General features: G+C 48.9%; 1 protein-coding gene across 1 annotated transcript; it reads left to right on the top strand.

Moving 5' to 3' along the window:
• Positions 1 to 694: 694 nt before the first annotated feature.
• On the top strand, positions 695 to 21,370 carry LOC140492524 (G-protein coupled receptor 83-like). Its single transcript, XM_072591456.1, has 5 exons — positions 695 to 1,951; positions 5,193 to 5,318; positions 7,091 to 7,224; positions 14,402 to 14,999; positions 17,781 to 21,370. The coding sequence occupies exons 1-5, from the start codon at positions 1,625 to 1,627 to the stop codon at positions 17,808 to 17,810; spliced, it is 1,215 nt and encodes a 404-aa protein (XP_072447557.1). The 5' UTR covers positions 695 to 1,624; the 3' UTR covers positions 17,811 to 21,370.
• Positions 21,371 to 26,084: the final 4,714 nt, after the last annotated feature.

Here is a 26,084-nt window from a genome sequence, read left to right as displayed (position 1 = left end):
TCCTCCCTCTCTCCCCCACCCCTCCTCCCTCTCTCCCCAATACCTCCTCTCTCTCTCCCCCCTGTTCTCTCTCTCCCTCTCTCCCCCACCCCTCCTCTCTTTCTCCCTCTCTCCCCCACCCTCCACTCTCTCTCTCTCTCCCCCACCCCTCCGCTCTCTCTCCCCAACACCACCTCCTCTCTCTCCCCCCTGCTCTCCCTCCCTCCTTCCCCCACCCCTCCTCCTCTCTCCCTCCCTCTATCTCTCCTTCAGCCTTAGTTGCATCCGAGCTGGAGCTGCGAGAGGCGGCGTCCCCAGGATCCCGTCAGAGAGAAAGACAGAGAGAGAGAAAGAGAGGGAGAGATAGAGAGACCGAGAGAGAGAGGGACAGGGAGGGAGAGATAGAGAGACCGAGGGAGAGAGAGGGACAGAGAGGGAGAGATAGAGAGACCGAGGGAGAGAGGGACAGAGAGGGAGAGATAGAGAGACCGAGAGAGAGAGGGACAGAGAGGGAGAGATAGAGAGACCGAGGGAGAGAGGGAAAGAGAGGGAGAGATAGAGAGACCGAGAAAGAGAGGGAAAGAGATAGAGAGAGAGAGAAAGAGGAGGCTGGGGGACGGGAGGAGAGAGAGCGAAAGCGAGAGAGGGAGAAAGAGAGAGAGAGACAGACAGACGGGGAGGGGGGGGGGGAGGTGAGCTAGAAAGAGAGCGAAAGAGACAGAGAGAGAAAGTGGGAAGAAAGAGAGAGAAAGGCAAAGAGAGGGAGAGAGAGAGAGAGAGAGAGAGCGAACGAGGCGGGCAGATAAATATCAGACCGGTTGGACCAACGCTGCCTTTAAATCTGAAACTAACCGGACCCTTCAGTTTCACCTCGCGCTGACCAGTCGGTTCTGACCAGTCCGGCCACTACTGACCGGACCTTTCCCTTTCATTCCATCTGACCCCGACACCCTGGCAATTCATCCGTGTGACTGACCGGAGACCCGTCCCCAAACCCAGCATTGGAGCAGCTCTCTCCCAGGGACACGGAGAGGAGACAGATCCACCCCCCAGGGACACAGAGAGGAGACAGGATCCACCCCCAGGGACACAGAGAGGAGACAGGATCCACCCCCCAGGGACACAGAGAGGACACAGAGCCACCCCCAGGGACACAGAGAGGAGACACAACCACCCCCAGGGACACAGAGAGGAGACAGGATCCACCCCCCAGGGACACAGAGAGGAGACAGAGCCACCCCCAGGGACACAGACAGGAGACAGGATCCACCCCCCAGGGACACAGAGAGGAGACAGAGCCACCCCCAGGGACACAGACAGGAGACAGAGCCACCCCCAGGGACACAGACAGGAGACAGGATCCACCCCCCAGGGACACAGAGAGGACACAGAGCCACCCCCAGGGACACAGAGAGGAGACACAATCACCCCCAGGGACACAGACAGGAGACAGGATCCACCCCCCAGGGACACAGAGAGGACACAGAGCCACCCCCAGGGACACAGACAGGAGACACAACCACCCCCAGGGATACAGACCCCTACCTCCCAGGGACACAGAGAGGAGACAGACCCTCAGGGATGGGGGGAGACTCTATCTGATGAGGCCGCTGACCCCCCGGTGAGGAGGGAGTCAGTGACCACCATGGCTAACGAGTCCGCCTTCTCCCGGGACGATCTCCTTCAGCCGGACGGAACCTTCAACGAGTCCACCTTCAGCAACGTCTCCCTGGAGCTGCTGAAGAACCTCATCCACTCGGTCCGGCACAGTACAGGCTCTCAGAGCCTAACGGTCAGGGCATTACTGATCGGCGCGTACACACTCACCATCACCGTCTCCCTATTCGGAAACCTCCTGGTGTGCCAAGTATTGCTGAAGAACAAGAGAGTTAACACAGCGACCGGCCTCTTCATCACCAACCTGGCCGTAGCAGACCTGATGATAACCCTGCTCAACACCCCCTTCACTCTGGTAGGTTGGAACTCACCTTCACTCGCTGGCTCATTGCTGCCTTGAGGGTGTCCCTACTCCTTACCTTCAACCCTGGCATCCATCCCCTCTACTCCCCTGTCATGGTATCATTGAATTCCTACAACCAGAATTACTCTGTATCTAACCCCGTGCTGTCCCTGTCCTGGGAGTGTTTGATGGGGGACAGTGTAGAAGGAGCTTTACTCTGTATCTAACCCTGTACTGTCCCTGTCCTGGGAGTGTTTGATGGGGGACAGTGTAGAAGGATCTTTACTCTGTATCTAACCCTGTACTGGCCCTGTCCTGGGAGTGTTTGATGGGGGACAGTGTAGAGGGATCTTTACTGTGTATCTAACTCTGTGCTGTCCCTGTCCTGGGAGTGTTTGATGGGGGACAGTGTAGAGGGAACTTTACTCTGTGTCTAACTCTGTGCTGTCCCTGTGCTGGGAGTGTTTGATGGGGGACAGTGTAGAAGGATCTTTACTCTGTATCTAACTCTGTGCTGTCCCTGTCCTGGGAGTGTTTGATGGGGGAAAGTGTAGAGGGAACTTTACTCTGTGTCTAACTCTGTGCTGTCCCTGTGCTGGGAGTGTTTGATGGGGGACAGTGTAGAGGGAGCTTTACTCTGTATCTACCCCCATGCTGTCCCTGTCCTGGGAGTGTTTGATGGGGGACAGTGTAGAAGGAACTTTACTCTGTATCTAACCCTGTACTGTCCCTGTCCTGGGAGTGTTTGATGGGGGACAGTGTAGAAGGAGCTTTACTCTGTATCTAACTCTGTGCTGTCCCTGTCCTGGGAGTGTTTGATGGGGACAGTGTAGAAGGAACTTTACTCTGTATCTAACTCTGTGCTGTCCCTGTGCTGGGAGTGTTTGATGGGGGACAGTGTAGAAGGAGCTTTACTCTGTATCTAACCCCATGCTGTCCCTGTGCTGGGAGTGTTTGATGGGGGACAGTGTAGAAGGATCTTTACTCCGTATCTAACCCTGTACTGTCCCTGTGCTGGGAGTGTTTGATGGGGGACAGTGTAGAAGGAGCTTTACTCTGTATCTAACCCCATGCTGTCCCTGTGCTGGGAGTGTTTGATGGGGGACAGTGTAGAAGGATCTTTACTCCGTATCTAACCCTGTACTGTCCCTGTCCTGGGAGTGTTTGATGGGGGAACAGTGTAGAAGGAGCTTTACTCTGTATCTAACCCCTTGCTGTCCCTGTCCTGGGAGTGTTTGATGGGGGACAGTGTAGAAGGAGCTTTACTCTGTATCTAACTCTGTGCTGTCCCTGTCCTGGGAGTATTTGATGGGGTGACAGTGTAGAGGGAGCTTTACTCTATATCTAACCCTGTGCTGTCCCTGTCCTGGCAGTGTTTGATGAGGGAACAGTGTAGAGGAAGCTTTACTTTGTGTCTAACCAATACAGTTCCTCTGACCCTGTTCAGGTGCTATGCTCTGAAGAGATAATTGTTGACCATGTGTTTTGGCCCATGGCTAGATTGTGAAGTTTTGCTGTGGTTAACCAGGTGGCACTGCCACTCTCACCAGCTGGCAAACCCTTTGTATGGTCACCAAGTTGTGGAGCTGCCAGTTTGGAGTTCCATCTCCATGCCGTTTCCAGGCAGTTTTGCTGCAGCCTTTAATTCTTGTCGTCAGTCTGGAGAGCGTTAGTTCAGAGCTGTCTCAACACCACCCCATGCTCAACCCCACTCATTTTCCAAGTGAGCCCTTCAACCCCTGCCATCAGTTCAAGGTCCAATCCAGAGCCCTCATAAACCAGGCTGACACTCCCACGGATGACCTGCAGGAGGTGCTGAGCTGTCCTCGAGCTTGGATGTTCAACCCTGCCTTACTCCAAAACGGAGTACGAATCTCTCCCAGTCACCAAATGGAGGATGGCACCTTCCATACGGCTTGCGGGATCTTGCTGTGTACAGCCTGGCGGCTGCAGCCCTCGCATTTGTGTTGGGCTGTGGAGAAGCAATGGGAGGGTCGGAGCTCCTGGAAGGCGCTACCCAACTGCAAAATCTTTCCTATCAACAAATCTCTGCAGTGTGGAAACAGGCCCTTCAGCCCAATAAGTCCACAGCGACCCTCCGAAGAGTAACCCACACATATCCATTCCCCTGCTACTCTACATTTCCCCTGACTAATGCACCTAACCCGCACATCTCTGAACACTATGGGACAAGTTAACACGGCCAATCCACCCTAACCTGGACATCTCTGAACACTATGGGACAAGTTAACACGGCCAATCCACCCTAACCTGGACATCTCTGAACACTATGGGACAAGTTAACAGGGCCAATCCACCCTAACCTGTACATCTCTGAACACTATGGGACAAGTTAACACGGCCAATCCACCCTCACCTGCACATCCCTGGTCACTATGGGGCAATTTAGCACGGCCAATCCACCCTAACCTGCACATCCCTGGGCACTATGGGACAATTTAGCACGGCCAATCCACCCTAAACTGCACATCCCTGGGCACTATGGGACAATTTAGCACAGCTAATCCACCCTAACCTGCACATCCCTGGGCACTATGGGACAATTTAGCACAGCCAATCCACCCTAACCTGCACATCCCTGGACACTATGGGACAAGTTAGCATGGCCAGTCCACCCTAACCTGCACATCCCTGGGCACTATGGGACAATTTAGCACGGCCAGTCCACCCTAACCTGCACATTCCTGGGCATTATGGGACAATTTAGCATGGCCAATCCACCCTAATCTGCACATCCCTGGTCACTATGGGGCAATTTAGCATGGCCAGTCCACCCTATCCTGTGCATCTTTGGATTGTGGGAGGAAACCCATGCAGACCAGACAAGGGGAGAATGTACAAACTCCACACAGGCAGTCACCCGAGGCTGGAATCGAACCTGGGTCCCTGGCGCCATGAGGCAGCAGCGCTAACCACTGAGCCACCATGCCATCCTATGCACTTCAAGGCAAGCAACGGGTTTACCAGAGGTTCCTGCGGTGCTAGTGTCCCAACCTCTGAGCCAGGAGACCCGAGTTCAAGTCTCACCTGCTCTAGAGGATATGCCTTAACATCTCTGAACAGGTTGGTGATAGAAAGTAGATTGACCTCGCTTAAAGCGGTTGTTGGCTGGGTATGGGTTGGTGAGGTCTTCTCAAGTCACAAAGGGGACCGTGGCTTGTAGGTGGGGTGGGGTGGGTGGAACAGGAAGACAGCATCACCTCCAACGCTGAGCTGTAATGTTCTCCCTTAGGTCCGGTTTGTGAACAGCACCTGGATCTTTGGCAAGACGATGTGCCACGTCAGTCGTTTCGCCCAGTACTGCTCGCTCCACGTCTCCGCGCTGACTCTGACCGCCATCGCCCTGGACAGGTACCAGGTAGGTCCACTGCGTGTTCATCCACAGGCTCCCCCACTCCCCACCACCCCCATCTCCCTTCAACCTTGGAGCCCTTGGACCCACCCACTCTTTCCCGAACCCAGGCACTGTCCCTGTCCTGCAATCAAGAATTTGAATGGAAACTCCTCCCCCTCCAGTGATCTCCAACATTCGTCCACGTAACTCCAGCCAGCTTTGGCCTGGGAGCCAGAAACCATAAATGGACGCCACACCGCAGTCACCGAAAAACCAACTATCCTTGACATTCCACCACCCCCCCCCCCCCCAAACCCACATCTGAGAGACATGTCTCTCTGATCCCATTCCTACCTCCTCAGTCCAACTGACAAGTAACTCCATTCACTCCTCACTCTGATCGTTCCCGCAATTTGTTCACCCAGGGTTATGCAGCACAGAAACAGACACTTCCTCCGCTAAATCAATCATCATGTTCCCTACTCCCTCAGCTTCCAGCTTCCACCAGTGGTAATCTATAATGCTCCCCTCAATGTCTCCCTGTGCAAGTGAGATTCACAGTCTCCTCACTGTCCGGGTGAAGACCAATCTCCTCAATACCTGATTGGATTCATTAGTGGTGGTCTCCTAATTTTCCCCTTCAGCACAAGAGGAGACATAGGAACATAGAAATTAGCTGCAGGAGTAGGCCATTCGGCCCTTCAAGCCTGCCCCACCATTCAATATGATCATGGTTGGCTGTGCAATTTCAGAATCCTGCTCTTGCTTTCTCTCCATTTCCCTTGATCCCTTTAGCCGCACGTCCAAATCTCTTTTGAATATATCTGATGAGCTATCCCCAACAGCTTCCTGTGGGAGAGAATTCCACAGGTTCCTAACTCTCTGAGTGAAGAAATTCTTCCTCATCTCCATCCTGAATGGCTTATCCCCTTATTCTTAGACTGTGACTCCTTAGTTCTGGACTTCCCTCAACATTGGGACCATTCCTCCGGCATCTAGCCTGTCCAGTCCCATCAGGATTTTATATGTTCCATGAGATTCCTCCTTCTAAATTCCAGCAAGTACAAGCCCAGTCGATCCAGTCTTTCCTCATACATCAGTCCTGCCATCCCGGGAATCAATCTGGTGTTCCTTCGCTGGACTCCCTCAATAGCAAGAATGTCCTTCCTCAGACTAGGAGACCAAACCTGCACACAATACTCAGGGTGTGGCCTCACCAAAGCCCTGTATAACTGCAGCAAGAGATGTTCCCCATGTCTCTGATCTCTGAAAAATCTTCCATTGTTTTCCTGACATTCACTCACCCCTGGGAGAGCCCTTCCTGATGAAGGGCTTTTGCCTAAAACATCAATTCTCCTGCTCCTTGGATGCTTTTTCAGCCACAATACCTTTGACTCTTAATCACCCCTCAGCCTTCCCTTTTCAAGAGAATAGAGTCCCAGAATGTCTATCTTTTTCTGATACCCTTTCCAGATATATTTCCTGTCATTATATGTGGGTGACCCCTAAAATGGCTAAATGGTCCACTCAGTTCAAAAGGGCTGAGAGTCGGGGCAGTAAATGCTGGCTTCCTCTGCATCCCAGACTGACTCAGCCTGGGGAACCAGGAAGAACTGAGGGGCCTTTGTCTTTGCTGAGGAAGTTGTTTTGAGCATAGGACACATCAGCAGCTCCACAGACTCATTGAAACACAGAGCGCGGACGGTGTGTCACAGACTGAACTGCGCAGGAGTCACTCTGTTAGGTTCAGTGAAAGCTGCAGTGGTAATTACTCGACTGTCGATGCTTGCTTACAGGCGATTGTGCATCCTCTGAAGCCTCGCATGTCGGTTCCCCGGGGTATCATCTGCGTCGCTGGGATCTGGGTCCTGGCCTCCTGCTTCTCGCTGCCTCACGCTATTTACCAAAGGCTCTTCCGCTTTGTGTACAGGTAGGCCAGGCTGCACAGTCCAGGAACGTGGGAGGCGATGGAACACAGAGCCGCGCAGTCAACAGCAGACCCTTTGGCCCTTCCAGGCCGAGCCCAAACCCTCCTCTTTCCGGGCCATGGGCCTTGAGTGTTGGCTGCAAGAGGTGATGGGCCCACTCCTCCACGGGTCAGGTAGTCGGTTGCCACAGGTGCCTGCTCATTAGGAGCAGGAATAGGCCATTTGGCCCATCTAGCCTGCTCCACTACTCGATGAGAGTGGGGCTGATCTGATTTTAGCCACTGTCCTCACTCCCACCCATCCCTTACAGCCTCTGACACCCAAAAATCTAACTGTCTCCGCCACACCTCCATCCAAATGATTCTCCATAACCCCACATCCACCATTCTCAGGGTGGGTGGAAAGACGTCTGCCCTTCAGAGAGGAAAGAAAATCTGCTCATCTCTACTGCAACACCATATTCTCTTCTATTACCCTGACATAGAATCCCTACAGTGTGGAACCAGGCCATTTGGGCCATACCGACCCCCCGAAGAGCATCCCAACCCCAAAACTCTGCATTTCCCATGGCTAATGCACCTAGCCTGCACTCTATGGGCAGTTTAGCATGGCTAATCCACCCTAACCCAATCCTCTTTGGACGGTGGGAGGAAACCCACACAGAGACGGGATAGAACGTGCAAACTCCAAGGATAGAATCGAACCCAGGTCCCTTCGCTGTCAGGCAGCCGTGCTAACCACTGAGCCACCATTTCTCCCATACCTGAACAGCACGGTGTAAGGTATGATCTGCTTGGACAGCATGCAAAACAATACTGTTCACTGTCTCTCAGTACACGTGAAATAATAAATCAAATCAAATCAAATCAAAAGCTTCAACCTTGAAGTGTAATTACTCAAAAATCATGGCACCCATTTCAAAGTAATGCGTTGGTTGGGGGATAGTTACTGACTCAGGGAGAGAAATCTCGGCTGGGATGGTTTTCCCTGGAGTGTCAGAGGCTGAGGGGTGACCTTATAGAGGTTTGTAAAATCATGAGGGGTATGGATAGGGTGAATAGGCACGGTCTTTTTTTTCCCCAGGGTAGGGGAGTCCAAAACTAGACGTCATAGGTTTAAGGGAGAGGAGAAAGATTTAAAAAGGAACTTCTTCACACAGAGGGTGGTGTGTGTATGGAATGAGCTGCCAGAGGAAGTGGTGGAGGCTGGTACAATGACAACATTTAAAGGGCATCTGGATGGGTACATGAATAGAAAGGGTTCAGAGAAATCTGGGCCAAATGCTGGTAAATGGGACTAGGTTAGGTTAGGATATCTGGTCAGCATGGACGAGTTGGACTGAAGGATCTAAATCAAATCAAATCAAATCAAAAGACTAGAGCCATGATCTTTAAGCTACTGACCCCGAGTTCTAGACTCTCTCACAAATGGAAGGAAACTCTTACCTTCAACCCTGAGGACCTCATTAGTCTCAATAAGATCACCACTCATTCTGGTATCGGCCCAGTCTCTATCCTCTCAGGATCACTCCTCCTATCCTGGGTGCCAGTCAAATGCAGTCCTCGAAACCGCTTCTAACATCTCCAGGAGCAATCATTGTGTGTCCTTACCTCAATAAAAAAAAAACAGGCTTGCATGTAACACTCATAGATCAATAAAAATGAACTGGGATCTTTCTGTGTAATGTAGTTACAGTGGCCTGTGGGGAAGTGGCGATGGAGTTGGTTGGAACAGCGGGTAATTAAAAATGGTAGCTCTCAGTTTACAGTTCTCAAGACGGGTCACTGGACCCGAAATGTTGACTTTACTTTCTCTCCATGGACCTGCTGAGTTTGTCGGGCAATTTCTGTTTTTGTTTGCGATTTCCAGCATCCACAGTTCTTTGGATTGTTTTGTTAAGCTGTCACCCTAGCTCCTGTCCACTCCGATTTCTGAATTTATCTTCTAACTTGCTTCGGGTACTGCAAGCGTTAAGTACACATGGAGGTGAGGCTCCTTGCTCATCTATCCTCCCTCGTTTTCAGCTGAAACCTCAAATCTGAGTTCCTACTACCATCTTGATTCATAGATTCATACAGCACAGAAAAAGCCCTTCGGCCCATCACATCTGCACTGACATTACCATTCAAAGTGCGCTAATCCCAATTTCCTGTCTTGTCTCATATCCCTGAATGTTATGATATTTGAAGTACTCATCCAAATAATTTTTAAAGGTTGCAAGGTTTCCAGCCACTACCTGAAGGTTTTACACTTCTTGTGAACCTCCTCTCACCCCAACTCCCCTCCCCTGTCAAGGCCAGTCTATCCTTGCTTGGATATAGGGCCCACAACACCTCACGATATTCCAAATGCGGGTCTGACCAGAACCTCAGCAGTACATCGCTGCCCTTGCTCTCCAGCCGTCTCGAGATGAATGGCAACATTGCATTTGTCTTTGTAACAACCTCCCTCCACTCTGTAACGATGCTGTGGTCCTGAGGTGGAGTTCAGGGAGGCGGTTCCAGAGCTTGGAAGCTAAAAGAACAGCGACCAATGTTGGGAGGATTAGCATTAACAATTCACGTCAGAGGCTGGCATTGGAAGAACATAAAGATCTCTCATTGGTGTTTTGGGCTGGAGGAGATTGCGGAGACAGAGATGACGAGAGCTCATAGGGACTCGAGTAGGAGGAAAGGTCACGATAAAGACAAGATGATGCTGGAGGAAGGGTAGGTCATTGGGAGAGGGTTGGTGGTGTGGGGGTGATGGGTGAACGAGATATGCTCCGAGTTGAGATTTTTACGACCTGAAGTTCACAGCATGTGGGAAAGAGGGCGTCTACTCAAGATGGCCGTCAACTAAGGTGACACAATATAGGAAATAGGAGCAGGAGGAGGCCAGTCAGCCCTTCCATCCTGACCCACTGTTTGATGAGGTCAGATCAGAAAGTGGCTTTAACCAACTCCCCTCATAGAGTCACAGAATCATACAGCATGGAAACAGACCCTTCTGTCCAACCCAGTTCATGTCGACCATAATCCCAAGTTAAACTAGTCCCACCTGCCTGCTCCTGGCCCATATCTCACCAAACCTTTCCTATTCATGGACGAATCCAAATGTCTTTTTAACATTGTAACTGTATCCCCATCCACCACTTCCTCAAGAAATTCATTCCACACACGAACTACTCTCTCTGTAAAAATGTTGCCCCTCCTGTCATTGTTAAATCTTTCTCCTCTCACCATATAAATACACCCCCTAGTCTTGATATCCCACACTTTAGGGAAAAGACTCCTGCCATTTCCCTTGTCTATGCCCCTCATGATTTTATAAACCTCAATGTGGTCACCCACCAACCTCCTAGGCTTCAAATAGAAGAAGTCCCAGTCTATCCAGCCTCTCCTTAAAATCCCATTCTGGGTAACATCCTCATAAATCGTTTTTGCACACTTTCCAGTTTAATAACATTCTTCCGAGAGCAGGGCGACCAGAATTGTATGCAATGTCCCACATTTAGAATTAGAATTAGAATCCCCACCATGTGGAAACAGGCCATTCGGCCAAACAAGTGCACACCGACCCTCCGAAGAGTAATCCACCCAGACCCATTCCCCTACATTTACCCCTGACTCATGCACCTAACCTGCACATCCCTGGGCACTGTGGGACAAATTAGCATGGCCAATCCACCCTAACCCGCAGATCTCAGGACACTGTGGGGCAATTCAGCACGGCCAATCCACCCTAACCTGCACATCCCTGGCCACTATGGGACAATTCAGCACGGCCAATCCACCCTAACCTGCACATCCCTGGACACTATGGGACAATTTAGCACAGCCAATCCACCCTAACCTGTACATCCCTGGGCACTATAGGACAATTTAGCACGGCCAATCCACCCTAACCTGCACATCCCTGGGCACTATGGGACAATTCAGCACGGCCAATCCACCCTAACCTGCACTTCCCTGGGCACTATGGTACAATTTAGCGCGGCTAATCCACCCTAACCTGCACATCCCTGGACACTATGGGACAATTTAGCATGACCAATCCATCCTAACCTGCACATCCCTGGCCACTATGGGACAATTTAGTACGGCCAATCCACCCTAACATGCACATCCCTGGGCACTATGGTACAATTTAGCACGGCCAATCCACCCTAACCTGCACATCCCTGGACATTATGGGACAATTTAGCATGGCCAATCCACCCTAACCTGCACATCCCTGGACATTATGGGACAATTTAGCATGGCCAATCCACCCTAACCTGCACATCCCTGGGCACTGTGGGACAATTTAGCATGGCCAATCCACCCTAACCTACACATCCCTGGACATTATGGGACAATTTAGGATGGCCATTCCACCCTAACCTGCACATCCCTGGGCACTATGGGACAATTTTGCACGGCCAATCCACCCTAACCTGCACTTCCCTGGGCACTATGGTACAATTTAGCGTGGCCAATCCACCCTAACCTGCACATCCCTGGACACTATGGGACAATTTAGCATGGCCAATCCATCCTAACCTGCACATCCCTGGCCACTATGGGACAATTTAGCACGGCCAATCCACCCTAACATGCACATCCCTGGGCACTATGGTACAATTTAGCACGGCCAATCCACCCTAACCTGCACATCCCTGGGCACCGTGGGACAATTTAGCATGGCCAATCCACCCTAACCTGCACATCCCTGGGCACCGTGGGACAATTTAGCATGGCCAATCCACCCTAACCTGCACATCCCTGGACATTATGGGACAATTTAGCACGGCCAATCCACCCTAACCTGCACATCGTTTGGACTGTGGGAGGGAACTAGAGCACCAGGAGGAAACAAATGCAATCACGGGGGGGAGAATGCGTAAACTCCACACAGACAGTCGCCCGAGGCTGGAATTGAACCTGAGTCCCTGGTGCTGAGAGGCAGCAGTGCTAACCCCATGCCTCCCCCCCAACCCCCGTCACTACTCCCATACGTGGCCTTGACCTAATACGCTACCTCTCTTGCAATGGAGGTCGTCACTTGCTTTCTTAATTTGTTGCCTGTTAAATGTGATTGATGTACAAAGATGCTCTGCACAGCAGCATTCCGAAAATGTGACATATCAATTGTAATGTGTAAAACCAATATCAACTCTGCTGAGAGTGCCTACAGCAACCCTTGCTGACCCATCTCGGTGGACAAACTGTGCCCACTTTGATTTCTAAATTGCAATACCCGCAGGCAAATCATTTCCAGCGTAGCCAAAGGAATAACCTCAAAAGCTTTTCTAATTGGTTTCTGAGGTGAAGTCCGTACAATTACTGTGTTACCTATCAGCTGGAGTGTATTGCATATCACTGACTTGAAAATTGTGTCTTGTAAATAAAGTGCAACTCATGCAGAGGGTGAGTGTTGCGTTAGATTGAATACTGGACTGAAGTGTCTGCTATCCACATTCTGTGCCTTTGACAACAAATACTTTGGTCGTGTTTGTGCCTGACCTGGTTTTGATCCTGTTGTAGAACAGAGAGTTCTACCTTGGAGTTCAGGTACATAATTCTTCAAAATTTACATCACAAAAAGGCAGGGTGGTTAAGAAGGCATTTGGCACGCTTACCTTCATTGCCCAGACCTTTGAGTACAGGAGTTGGGGCGTCATGTTGAGGTTGTACAGGACATTGGTGAGGCCTCCTCTGGAGAACTGTGTCCAGTTCTGGTCACCCTGTTATAGGAAGGATATTATTAAACTGGAGAGGGTTCAGAAGAGATTTACCAGGATGTTGCCGGGTCTGGAAGCTTTGAATTATAAGGAGAGGCTGGGACTGTTTTCCCTGGAGTGTTGGAGGTTGAAAGGTGACTTTATAAAGGTTTATAAAATCATGAGGGGTATTGAAAAGGGAGCTGTCTTTTCCCTGGGGTGGGGGTACAAGAATAAGGGGCACATTTAAAGGTCAGAGGAGAAAGATTGTAAAAAGACACAAGGTACAACTTTTTTTACACGGAGAATGGTTCGTGTGTGGAATGAACTTCCTGAGGCAGTGAAGGATGTGGGTACAATTGCAAAATTTAAAAAACATTTGGATAAGTCCATGAAGAGGAAAGGTTTGGAGGGATATGGGCCAGGAGCAGGCAGGTGGGACTAGTTTAGTTTGGGATTACGGTCGGCATGGACTGGTTAGACTGTAGGGTCTGTTTCTGTGCTGTATGACTCTATAATAACAGGAAATTTTTTTGGAAAGGATATCAGAAAAAGATCGATATTCTGGGACCCTATTCTCTTGAAAAGGGAAGGCTGAGGGGTGATTAAAAGTCAAAGGTATTTTGGCTGAAAAAGCATCCAAGGAGCAGGAGAATTGATGTTTTAGGCAAAAGCCCTTCATCAGGAAGGGCTCTCCCAGGGGTGAGTGAATGTCAGGAAAACAATGGAAGATTTTTCAGAGATCAGAGACATGGGGAACATCTCTTGCTGCAGTTATACAGGCCACACCCTGAGTATTGTGTGCAGGTTTGGTCTCCTAGTCAGAGGAAGGACATTCTTGCAATTAAGGGAATTGAGTGAAGGTTCACCAGACTGATTCCCGAGATTTCCCAGGATGTTGCCAGGTATGGAGGGTTTGAGTTATAAGGAGAGGCTGGACAGTGTGGGACATTTTTCACTCGTGTCAGAGGTTGAGTGGTGACCATATAGAGGTTTATAAAATCATGAAAAGCATGGATAAGATGAATGATAGGTGTCTTTTCCTAGGGTGGGGGGGAGTTCGAGACCGGGGTGTGGGGATGGGGGGCTGGCATACTTTTAAGGTGAGAGGAGAAAGATTTTAAAAAGATATGAGGGGTAGTTATTTTACACAGAGAGTGGTTCGTGTGTGGAATGACCTTCCAGAGAGAGTGATGGATGTGGGTACAGTTATAATGTTTAAAACATTACATTTGGGTAAGTCCATGAATGGGAAAGGTTCGGAGGGATATGAGATAGGAGCAGGCAGGTGGGACTAGTTTAGTTTGGGATTACGGTCGACATGGATTGATTGGATTGTACAGTCTGTTTCCGTGCTGTAGGACTGTATAACTGATGAAGGTTTTATGACTGAGCTGTACATTCTGGAGTGTAAGTGTGAACATGCCTGTGATTCTCTGAATGAAGACATTCCCCTTCCTCTCAATCCTTGACTATTGTCCGTTTGGCGATCCTAGGGAGACAACAGTCCGGAGCCTTTGCGTTCCCGCTTTCCCGCAGCCCTCCGACCTGGTCTGGAAGTACTTGGATCTGGCCACCTTTGGCCTGCTGTACGCTCTGCCGCTGTTGGCCATCACCGTAGCCTACACCGCGGTGGCCAAGAAACTGTGGCTGAGGAACGCCGTTGGGGACATCACCCTGGAGCAATACGCTGCCCAGCGCCACAAGAAGAAGAAGACCATTAAGATGATGATGCTGGTGGTGGTGGTCTTTGCCATCTGCTGGTCGCCCCTCAACTGCTACGTGGTACTCATCTCCAGTCAGCTCATCCAGAGCAGCAATGCCCTCTATTTCACCTTCCACTGGCTTGCCACCAGCAGTACCTGCTATAACCCCTTCATCTACTGTTGGCTCAACGACCGCTTTCGCTCCGAGTTGAGGGCACTGGCCGGCCGGTGCTGCGGGCCGAGGAGCTCGGAAGCCAAGATGGTGGCCCCCGTCTCCCACAGGGCAATTCGGAGGACCTGGCCAGAGGATCAGTGCAGCTTTGACCCACGTCCTCCTGACGCACTGTTGGGATCCAACCTGCCAGGCCCGTTGGGCAACAGCGGAGGTGTAAGTGTATGCCTTAACCCACATTCCTCAGTCAATTTGATCCCTTGATGTGCCAAAGAGGCAGGAGAGGGGCTTCGGGAAGTCGCTGCACAGCGCCACCCACTGGCCAGAGCCCGGGACTACACTGTTACTGTTTACATACAAAGTTTCCCATTTTACACAGAGGAGGGTGGGACTTTCCTCTCTTCGGAAATGGGGATAGGAGGAAATACTCGGGTGGGTTGCCCCTGGTGAGTTTATTGCCATGAAATTCCAGATGAAAAGCTTCAATTGATCCCCCATGCCCCCCCCCCCCCCAACCAATTGTGAGACCCTTAAAAGTGGTCAATCAATGGCCAGTTGAAAGGCCCTGTCTCACCACCTCCTGTACCAATTGCCCCCATTCCTAGTTGGAAAGGAAGACCGGGAAACTATGGTGACCTTCCTGAGTGTTTGGTGAGGTCTCCAAATACCCCATCCCAGGGGGTAATCGCAGGAAACAGATGACAGACGAGGCTGTAACCTTGGGAAGTAAACCTCTGCTCTTACCCCCGATGTCCCTGGCCCCGTGTCTCTCACCGAGAGAAAAAGAAACATTCCACATCCAGCCATGGGTCCCAACTCTGCAAGGGGTAGGTACCAGGAAGATTCTGTTTAATAGAACAGGGTATCTCAACCATTTACCTACCAAGACCCCTCATCCATCTTAAAAACAAATCATAGGTTACTGTCATACCATTGAAGTGTGTTCTTTTCTAAAGAAGGTAAGTTCATGTACACAAATGCTCAATCATTTTATGTTTGAGTTGATGTGAAACTTAGTGCTGTTGAAGAGTGAGTGCCAAAACATTAAGGTAGTCTTGACAAACGTATGCAAAAAAAGTGAAAAAGAGTAACCAAAAGGTCAACCAATCTAAGAAGAGAACAAATCTGGGAGGGAAAATCAGCAGCGTGGTTAAGAAGGCATTTGCCGTGCTTGCCTTCATCACTCAGCCCTTTGAGTACAGGAGTTGGGGCGTCATGTTGAGGTTGTACAGGATGTTGGTGAGGCCTCCTCTGCAGCACTGTGTCCAGTTCTGGTCGCCCTGTTATAGGAAGGAGATTATTAAGCAGCAGAAGGTTCAGCAGGGATTTACCAGGATGTTGCCGGGAATGGAAGGTTTGAGGTATAAAGAGAGGCTGGGTAGGCTGGAGCATAGGAGGTTGGAGGGTGACTTTATAGAGATTTATAAAACCATGAGGGGCACAGATAAAGAGAATGGCAGGTGGGGCATTTCAACATTAGGGGGAGCATATGTTTAGGGTGAGATGCGTTAGATTAAAAAAAAAGACATGAGGCACAACGTTTTTACACAGAGTGTGGTTTGTGGCTGCAATGGACTTCCTGAGGAAGAGGTGGATGCAGGGACAGTTACAACATTTAAAAGATATTTCAATAAGTGCTGAGGGAGTGATGCAGTGCTGAGGGAATGATGCAGCACTGGGAGAGTGATGCAGTGCTGAGGGAGTGAGGCAGTGCTGAGGGAGTGATGCAGTGCTGGGGGAGTGAGGCAGTGCTGAGGGAGTGATGCAGTGCTGAGGGAGTGATGCAGTGCTGAGGGAGTGATGCAGTGCTGAGGGGGTGAGGCAGTGCTGATAGGGTCATGCAGTGCTGAGGGAGTGATGCCGTGCTGAGGGAGTGATACCGTGCTGAGGGAGTGATGCAGTGCTGAGGGAGTGATGCCATGCTGAGGGGGTGAGGCAGTGCTGATGGGGTGATGCAGTGCTGATGGGGTGATGCAGTACTGGGGGAGTGATGCAGTGTTGGGGGAGTGATGCAATGCTGAGGGAGTGATGCAGCACTGGGGGAGTGATGCATGCTGGGGGAGTGATGCAGTGCTGAGGGAGTGATGCAGTGCTGAGGGAATGATGCAGTGCTGAGGGAGTGATGCAGTACTGGGGGAGTGATGCAGTGTTGGGGGAGTGATGCAATGCTGAGGGAGTGATGCAGCACTGGGGGAGTGATGCATGCTGGGGGAGTGATGCAGTGCTGAGGGAATGATGCAGTGCTGAGGGAGTGATGCAGTACTGGGGGAGTGATGCAGCACTGTTGGAGTGATGCAGTGCTGAGGGAGAGATGCAGTGCTGAGGGGGTGATGCAGTGTTGGGGGAGTGATGCAATGCTGAGCCAGTGATGCAGTACTGGGGAGTGATGCAGCACTGTTGGAGTGATGCAGTGATGGGGGAGTGATGCAGTGCTGAGCCAGTGATGCAGCGCTGGGGGAGTAATGCAGTGCAGAGGGAGTGATGCAGTGCAATGCCTGGTGAGTGCAATGGTTAAACTGATCTGCCCCCACAATGTTGATTTTTCCCTCCAGTAGGTATTTGAAGTTGATGAGGCCCTACTTATATTAGCTTCTATAACATCAGAAGCAGAGAAGGAGTAACAAAGTATGGAAAGATTTTTCTTCCAGCTCCTGGTATGTTTCCGTGGTACCGTCAGTGGCACTGTCGTTCCTGGGCTATCTACCATCTGTTGCAAACAGTAGCCCAATCCAACAGCATGCCATGCTTCCAGAGGCCCCAGTTAAGATGGAGTCTGAGATCCTGCTCTCCTCAGGTCACACATTATTGTACAGTGAGGATATCACAATTATCTCAGGGGTATACTACTTACTTGCTTTGAGCCAGTTTGACTTTGGCTGTGCCATCTGTAGGAGGAGCTGTATGCTTGATATCTTTTAACTACATTGTAAGGGGCAACCACGATGTGCCGCCAGTCTCTTTTTTTTCTACACTTACCTGATTGTCTTTCTCCTGCAGACCAATCCATCGAGCCCTCGCAATCTGTGACAGCCGTGTGCAAGTGCAATATCGAGGGAACACCTGGAAATAATACCTCCACTCCAAACCTCGACGGTTTGCAAACCAAGACCCACTCAAGATTTGAACCTCGTGTTCACCTCTGGGGTTCATTCCAGATATTCAGAGAAGCCCTTTTTGTTTCACAATGCTCCACCTTTCACCTCTGGTCGCCAATCTCAGTTCACCTCTATCTTTGCTATTTTTGTTCATACAGCGTTTGTCACTGGATATTTCGCCCCTGCCTTCTGTCTAATGACCTTGTACAAAATGTTATGGACCAGGCCAGACCCCCTCAAACTATTTTGGTAGCCTAGACCCTAACCTTTTCTTATTTTGAAGGAAAATGTGAAGTGTCTTTCCCAAATGCGATGGTCAAATTTCTTGATGTTAGCTAAAGCGCAATTTATTTAAACATTGTGGTTAAAATACAGAAAAAAAAGAGGAATTTAGAATAACTTAACTCTATTGGAAAGCTTAACCAACTAGTAGATACAGTGCCCGTTATTAATTAACTGTTCCAATACAATAACATCCCATAAGTACACCCCTTGGCAGAAAGGCAAATTCAGACAGAGATTCTCACATGCAGTTCTCCAATGCAGGAGGAAAGAAGATATCAAGAGAAAATTCAGAGAGCAGCTCAGAGACATTCACTGAAGCGTCTAACTGTTTTCAGACCCCAATATTTTCTGATGTGACCCAGAAATCCTGATCTGTCAGAGCTAGCCACATGCATTCAGACTTCATTAAAATGAGCTATTTACCAGACCCCAGACAGTTCTGCACCTCTGCCTTTTAAACTCTCTTCAAAAACACCAGGACATAATAACCTCCCAATGCCACTGCATCATCACAAGAATCTTCTTCTTTACAGCTGTGTTTAAATCGAGAGACTCCTGGATGGTGTCCATATGACGCAGGAACAGAATATGGCCATTTGACCCATCGAATCCTTTCCGTCATTCAATGAGACGATGTGGATTGGAATGGGTTGAGGATAAATTATAACAGAAGGTGACAGATGTGATGCAGGGGTTAGAAGCAGGCTAAAGAGTTGGAATTAGCTTTGTTGTCACAGGTACCCAAATGAGTACAAAGAAACGTACAGTGAAGAGAGGGGAGAGTAATTCTGCAAAGATGAATGACCTATAACGAGGAGAATCCTCCCAAGGCGCATCATTCTATCCACTTTCCTGAAGGCCTCCCAAGTCTGGATAATAAATAAAGATCTGTGGGAGCAAATAGAGGTCTTTGAAACACAGATGCTAAGTCTTTGCTGCATATTCCTTATGCAGACCATGCAACAATGGAAAAGGTACTTGAAATTGCAAAAGAGGAAAAGAATCTGAAGGAGCAGCATACAGAGAAGAGAATGTCAGAATTTCAGCTGTTCGATCAGAATCGTAAACCTACAGACATCCTCCTGGAGGGAACTTCGTGTGCAGATTCATAGTTCCTTGAGAGTGGAGTTGCAGATAGACAGGATAGTGAAGGAAGCATTTGGTATGCTTGCCTTCATAGGACAGTGCATTGAGTACAGGAGTTGGGAGGTCATGCTGTGGCTGTACAGGATATTGGTGAGGCCACATTTGGAGGAATACCTCACACAATTCTGGTCTCCCTGCTGTAGGAAGGATGTTGTGGAACTTGTAAGGGTTCAGAAAAGATTTACAAGGATTTTGCTGAGATTGGAGGATTAGAGGCTTGAATAGGCTGGGGCTGTTTTCCCTGGAGCATCGATGGCTGAGGGGTGACCATACAGAGGTTTATAAAATCATGAAGGGGATGGGTAGGGGGAATAGACAAAGTCTTCTTCCCCAGGGTTAGGGAAGTCCAGAACTAGAGGGCATAGGGTTAAGATGAGAGGGAAGGATTTAAAAGGGACCTAAGGGACAAATCTTTCAAACAGAGGGTGGTGTGTGTGTATGGAATGAGCTGCCAGAGGAAGTGGTGGAGGCTGGTACAATTGCAACATTTAAAAGGTATCTGGATGGGTATATGAATAGGAAGGGTTTGGAGGGATATAGGCCAAAAGCTGGCAAATGGGACGAGATTAGTTTAGGATACCTGGTTGGCATGGACAGGTTGGACTGAAGGGCCTGTTTCTGTGCTGTACATCTCTCTGACTCTATGACACGGTCTGCAAATAGTTGGACATCCCTGTGTTACTCCTACAGCCGTCCACTCAAACGAATTATTCTGTCTCTTCTGTTTCCTATCTGCTTAATAATTTTTCCATCCTAGCCGGTATCTGACCTCCAAACCTGTGTGCACTGAATTCACATAATGACGTCTTCTGTAGAATTTCTCAAAGCCTTTATGAAAACTTCAATCCATCACATGCACTTGTTCTTCCTCATCTATTCTGCTCATTAGAAATAAACTCTGATAGTTTTGCCAAGCACAATTTCCCTTTTGTAACTCCAGGCTGGCTTTGTCTAATCCCGATGGTATCTTTTCAGTGTCCTGTCATCACCTCCTCTATAATACAGGAATTTTCCCTTCTGCTTGTGTTCGGCTAACCAGTCTCTGATTCTGATTTATTCCCTGTCTCCTTTTTTCAAGCAGTATACAGTCAATTTGTCACCCTCCAGTTTCCCAAGACTGTTCCAGAACATACAGAATTCTGTAGATGACAGCCAATGTATCCAATATCTTCATGGCCAATTTTTCCTTTCGTACCCTAGGATGTAGATTATCAGGCCAGGCAATTGATCAGCTATCAGTCCCATTAATTTCTCCAGCACCTATCTTGTTTTTACTAGTACTAGTTTTCTCCTTTCCTAAAGGTGTGTGCTTCAAGAAATTCCTTTTGTTTGCAGACAGTGAGTCCCTGTGAGTGACTGCATGTCGTTTCAAGTTTAGTGTCAACGGATGACATTATGAGCTCAACTCGTTATCTTAAATAGGTGGTTGGTGTAGCTTGGGATTCTTCATCAAGTGTTGCCTTGGGAACCTGTAGTTCCCTGTTTTGTTTTCCATGGGAGTAACTTGGACAATCAGGATCAACTTGCCAACCAATCAGCACACCTTTCTCCAGCAATACAATTTGTTTTGTTCATTTGAAATTTGGCATTCTTGAGTTGTGTCCTGACGAGTACCAGGACGAAAAGCATTTGCAGAATGCTTCTCTATACAATCGCACAGAAAATGAGATAGCGAGGTGTCAGGACAGATTTTGTCAAGGAGAAATATTTGATCAGCAAGGTGAGAAAGGGTTATAGGGGGGGGGGGGGTCAGGTACTAAAGTCCAGTTGATCGCTGGCACAGTTACTGATGGTGTAGAGGAGAAATTGATTCAAACTGGAGGAACACAGAATAATTGGAGACTGCAGAAAGTTAAGAAAGGCTGAAGTCATGGAGGGTTTTGAACACAAGAATGTGAATTCTTAAATCTTGGTGTTTCTAGAGTGGTAACCAATACTTTCTCGTTAATCTTAAATTGAAGACTGAAGTTTGCCAACTCCAAACGTAAATATTAGCTTGTGATGTGATATGTCCCTGTGTTTCTTCCTTTTTTTGTATTCTTGACAGTAATAATTTGAATAAACTTGTGGAAAGTGGTTTATCTTGTCTAAAGTTGTTTTTTAAAATATATTGAAAACTAGTTATACAGGGGCACATGACGAATCCAAGTTTATTTATCCAGGAGACAGCAACAGAGTGGCAAAATCCTGCAGAAATTAACTACACGGTGCCACCTAATGCCCAAAGGCTGTAGTTGCACTGTTACAGTTGACAGGGCAGAATTGGGTGGGAGACATTGACAGAGGAATTCACAACAGGAGAAATGCGATCAAGGATCAGGACAATAGCGCAGGAAGTGCAGAACCTGTGTAATTCTCACAGGAGAGCAGAATCGAGCGTAGTTGGAGAGGGGAAGACAGACTGGAGATGGAATTTAATGGGAGTGGTGGCAGTGAGGCTAAACAATGGAACAAGCACAAAAATGTTCCCAGAAATAGAATAAATGCAACAAAATCAAACTGAGACATCACAGGAGAGAGCAGTGATGTAACTGATGGGTATTCTTTGCATCTCCTGACTTAAGCTACGACACTGAACAGTGTAAAAAACTTTCCAGAGATAATTAATAGAACTTCAACACAAGGTTTGCTCATCCGTTCGAATTAAAGGGTCTGAGTTTGGTCTGATGAGCAAACAGAAGACTTTTCTGGCCTACGCTAATGGAGAAATAAGGGTAAAATAAAAGCAAGAGCACATTTTCTGTTTAGTGAAGATAAGATTGAGGAGCTCAGTCCCGTAAATTGCAAGATGTGGGAAATCAGACATTCACCTGGTGGTCTGGATGACCTGGGGCACAGGAGGGATCTCCACCTGGAGAAACTCAAGCTCTGGGGTTTGGAGTTCGAGGGCGCAGCCACACATTCAGAAGGCACGTCCAGCTTTCAGGAAGCACAGGAGGAAGAGGGATTAGGTGGCCACCAGAAAGAAGAAAGGGACCAGGCAGGCAGAGATGGAAGGCCAGATCTCACTCATAAATCATTTCTCAGGCCTGGGAAAATGGGGAAAGTGATGGTTCCTCTGTGGAGGCCAGGCAGAGCTTACTCAAGGAAGGATGTGCAACACTAATAAAGGTGGGCAATTCATTCTCTAGAGGAGGAGGCAGACTCGTTTGCAACCGTAGATGCGATGAAGATGGCATGTGGCTTGGAATCATAGAATACTTACAGTGCAGGTAGAGACCATTCAGTCCATTGAGCCTGCACCAATCCTCGGAAGATCATCAATCCTGGATTTCCCATGGCTAGACTCTCTAACCTACACACCCCTGGGCACTATGGGACAATTTAGCACGGCCAATCCACCCTAAACTGCACATCCCTGGGCACTATGGGACAATTTAGCACAGCCAATCCACCCTAACCTGCACATCCCTGGACACTATGGGACAATTTACCACAGCCAATCCACCCTAGCCTGCACATCCCTGGGCACTATGGGACAACTTAGCACGGCCAATCCACCCTAACCTGCACATACCTGGGCACTATGGGACAATTTAGCATGGCCAATGCACCCTAACCTGCACATCCCTGGGCACTATGGGACAATTTAGCACGGCCAATCCACCCTAACCTGCACATCCCTGGACACAATGGGACAATTTAGCATAGCCGATCCACCCTAACCTACACATACCTGGGCACTATGGGACAATTTAGCGTGGCCAATCCACCCTAACCTGCACATCCCTGGGCACTATGGGACAATTTAGCATGGCCAATCCACCCTAACCTGCACATCCCTGGACATTATGGGAGAATTGAGCATGGCCAATTCACCCTAACATGCACATCCCTGGACACTATGGGAGAATTGAGCATGGCCAATCCACCCTAACCTGCACATCCCTGGACACTATGGGAGAATTGAGCATGGCCAATCCACCCTAACCTGCACATCCCTGGACACTATAGGACAATTGAGCACGGCCAATCCACCCTAACCTGCACATCCCTGGACACTATAGGACAATTGAGCACGGCCAGCACAACTGACATTGTTTGATTGTGGGAGGGAACCAGAGCACCCAGAGAACATGCAAACTCCACACAGACAGTTACCTGAGGGGGAAACCAAACTGGTTCTCTGGCACTGTGAGGCAGCAGTGCTAACCACTGAGCCACAGTGCTTCCCAAGTGTAGTGTGAGGTGCATTAGCAGTGCTTCCCAAGTGTAGTGTGAGGTGCATTAGGGAGCGCCGACAAGTTCTACTCCCGTCATTCAGAAGCACATCTTCATCCCACATTGGATGCTTGGTTTTGACTTACTCTTACACTGGTGGCTAATGGAATGGACAGTCCCTGGTCAATCACACACATCAATTACAAAGGCACCCATTTGAATTCCCGATCAGTGAGTCATCTCTCTGGGTGAGCTTCCTCATGCACTCACCTCCTGAGTGACTGGGAAAGGTGAGTGCTGTTTTCTTTTTGAGTGCTCTCAATCAGCTAAGTCGTGATTGTTGATGAGTTTGCTAGAGGGATTCACAAAAGGGGCAGTAGTCAAAATGCAGGCTGGTTGCTTTTTGATTGCACCATGTATTGGTGAACATGCAAATTAGGAGCAGGAGTAGACCATTCGACCCTTCAAGCCTGTTCCTTCGTTGTGGGGCTCTGATGTGATGGTGACCTCAGTTCTGGCCTCCTTCCTGCTATTAGGCAAAAGTGAGGACTGCAGATGCTGGAAACCAGAGTTTAGATCAGAGTGGTGCTGAAAAAGCACAGCAGGTCAGGCAGCATCCGAGGAGCAGGTAAATTGACGTTTAGGGCAAAAGCCCTCCTTTCTTACTATTGTTTCCTTTGTTAGCCGTGAATCTGTCTACTTCGGTCATAAAAATGCCCTTCCCTTCCTTCTGGCATAAACCATTCTAAAGAGTCATGACCCTGTTAGACAAAAACACAGCCCCCCCTCATTCTAGTCTTCTCTTTTGAGAACATCCACCCTGTTATAATCCTTTAAGATCGCACACATTTCACAAGGCCACTGCTCATTTGTATTGCAACACATAATACCCAGAAGGAATATGGAATTATGATTTCATGTTAATTCCTGGCTATAATCAGTGGCAAATGTGTCTTCAGATATTCCCTAATCAGGGGCACTTTATTGCAAAGAAATATCAAGTATTTGGCTGCATGGGATGACTAGATGATGTTAGTATAATCCTGACTCCCCATTTTCCTCATCTCCTGAACTACATCGTTTGCCTCTTAGCTTTTCCCATCTATTGCTCTGCCTTCTTGTCCCATTGGGATGGAACTGCTTGCTGGTGTGCTACTGAGTGTCAATGGAAGAGGGCCTATCCCAGAATGCAGTGGGGTAATGAAAGGCCTCTATTGAAAAGCTGAGGCAGTGAGAAGGGGAGACAGAGGTTTTCAGGGTGAGACCCTCACTCAATGAGGAAGAATTGGTGTCATTGCAGGGGTTTAAAACCCCTCAATCCATACCTTCTCACCCTCTCTCCTCCCCCAAGGCACGGTGACCCTTAGGTTAAACTCATACCTGTCATCTCTCTCTTAATGACAGAGTAGCCCTATCATTCTCTGGGACTAGGTCTGTACCAGAATGACACGTAATACTCCAGCTGTGCCCTAACCAGCATTCTGTACAGTTCCAGCTGAACATATACCATGCCTTAGCTAAAGAGGACAAGCACCTTGTAGGCCTTCCTAAGCCCTTATCTACCTGCCCTGCTATCTTCAGGATCTGTGTATATGCATGGCAAGGTCACTCTGATCTCTATACTTTCCAAGGTCCTACTATTCAGAGTGTAATACCTTGCCTTGCTAGTGCTCCCTACTTTTCCAAATTGAATTCCATTTACCACTAGCCTGACCTTTTGAGATCCTCCAATTTACAGTGACCATCCTACTTACCACCTTAAAATCCCTGCGGTGTGGACACAGGCCATTCAGCCCATTTGGTCCACACCAACCCTTCTGAAGGGCATCCCATCCAGATTCACCCCCTACCCTATCCCTGTAACCCTGCATTTCCCATCAACAATCCACCCGGACCTGCAGATCTTTGGACTGTGGGAGGAAACCGGAGTACCTAGAGCAGACCCACACAGACACGGGGAGAACATGCAAACTCCACACAGACAGTCGCCCAAGGGTGGGATCGAACCCGGGTCCCTGGCGCTGTGAGGCAGAAGTGCTAACCACTGAGCCACTTTGCCTTCCAATTATACAGAAAACTGTCTCAGGGTTATTCAAGGAGGAGGAATTAGTGAGTTCACACACAGACAATAAAATACTGTGGGTGCTGGAAATTAATGCTGAAAACTAAAATCAGAAATTGCTGGGAAAACTCAGTAGGTCTGGCAGCATTTGTGGAGAATAAGCAAAGCTGGTTCTTCGGGTCTAGTGAGTTCTGAAGAAGGATGACTGGACCATGAGCTAAAGCCTCTCCGATATATCTGCAGCCACCTCTTTATCCCCTCCATCCTTCTATTGTTAAACTCACAACTGTGTAGCACTGGGAGCAATCCAGAGATTAAAACCTTTGAAGCCCTGCTTTTCAATTCCCTCCCTCAAGACTATTTGCATTTCTCTTTCGTGCTACAGCACTGGTCCCAAAAAGACTGTTCGCCCTCCCCATTCATTCCAAGACATCTTTGACCATTGACATAAATGGCGGCTTAGTGATTAACACTGCTGCCTCACAGTGCCAAGGTCCGATTCCAGCCTTGGGCAACTGTCGAGTTTGCATGTTCTCCTCGTGTCTGCGTGGG

Source organism: Chiloscyllium punctatum, chromosome 21 (assembly GCF_047496795.1).
Source record: "Chiloscyllium punctatum isolate Juve2018m chromosome 21, sChiPun1.3, whole genome shotgun sequence".
In the NCBI taxonomy this organism is placed as follows: domain Eukaryota; kingdom Metazoa; phylum Chordata; class Chondrichthyes; order Orectolobiformes; family Hemiscylliidae; genus Chiloscyllium; species Chiloscyllium punctatum.
This window is presented reverse-complemented; position numbering and strand designations above follow the sequence as displayed.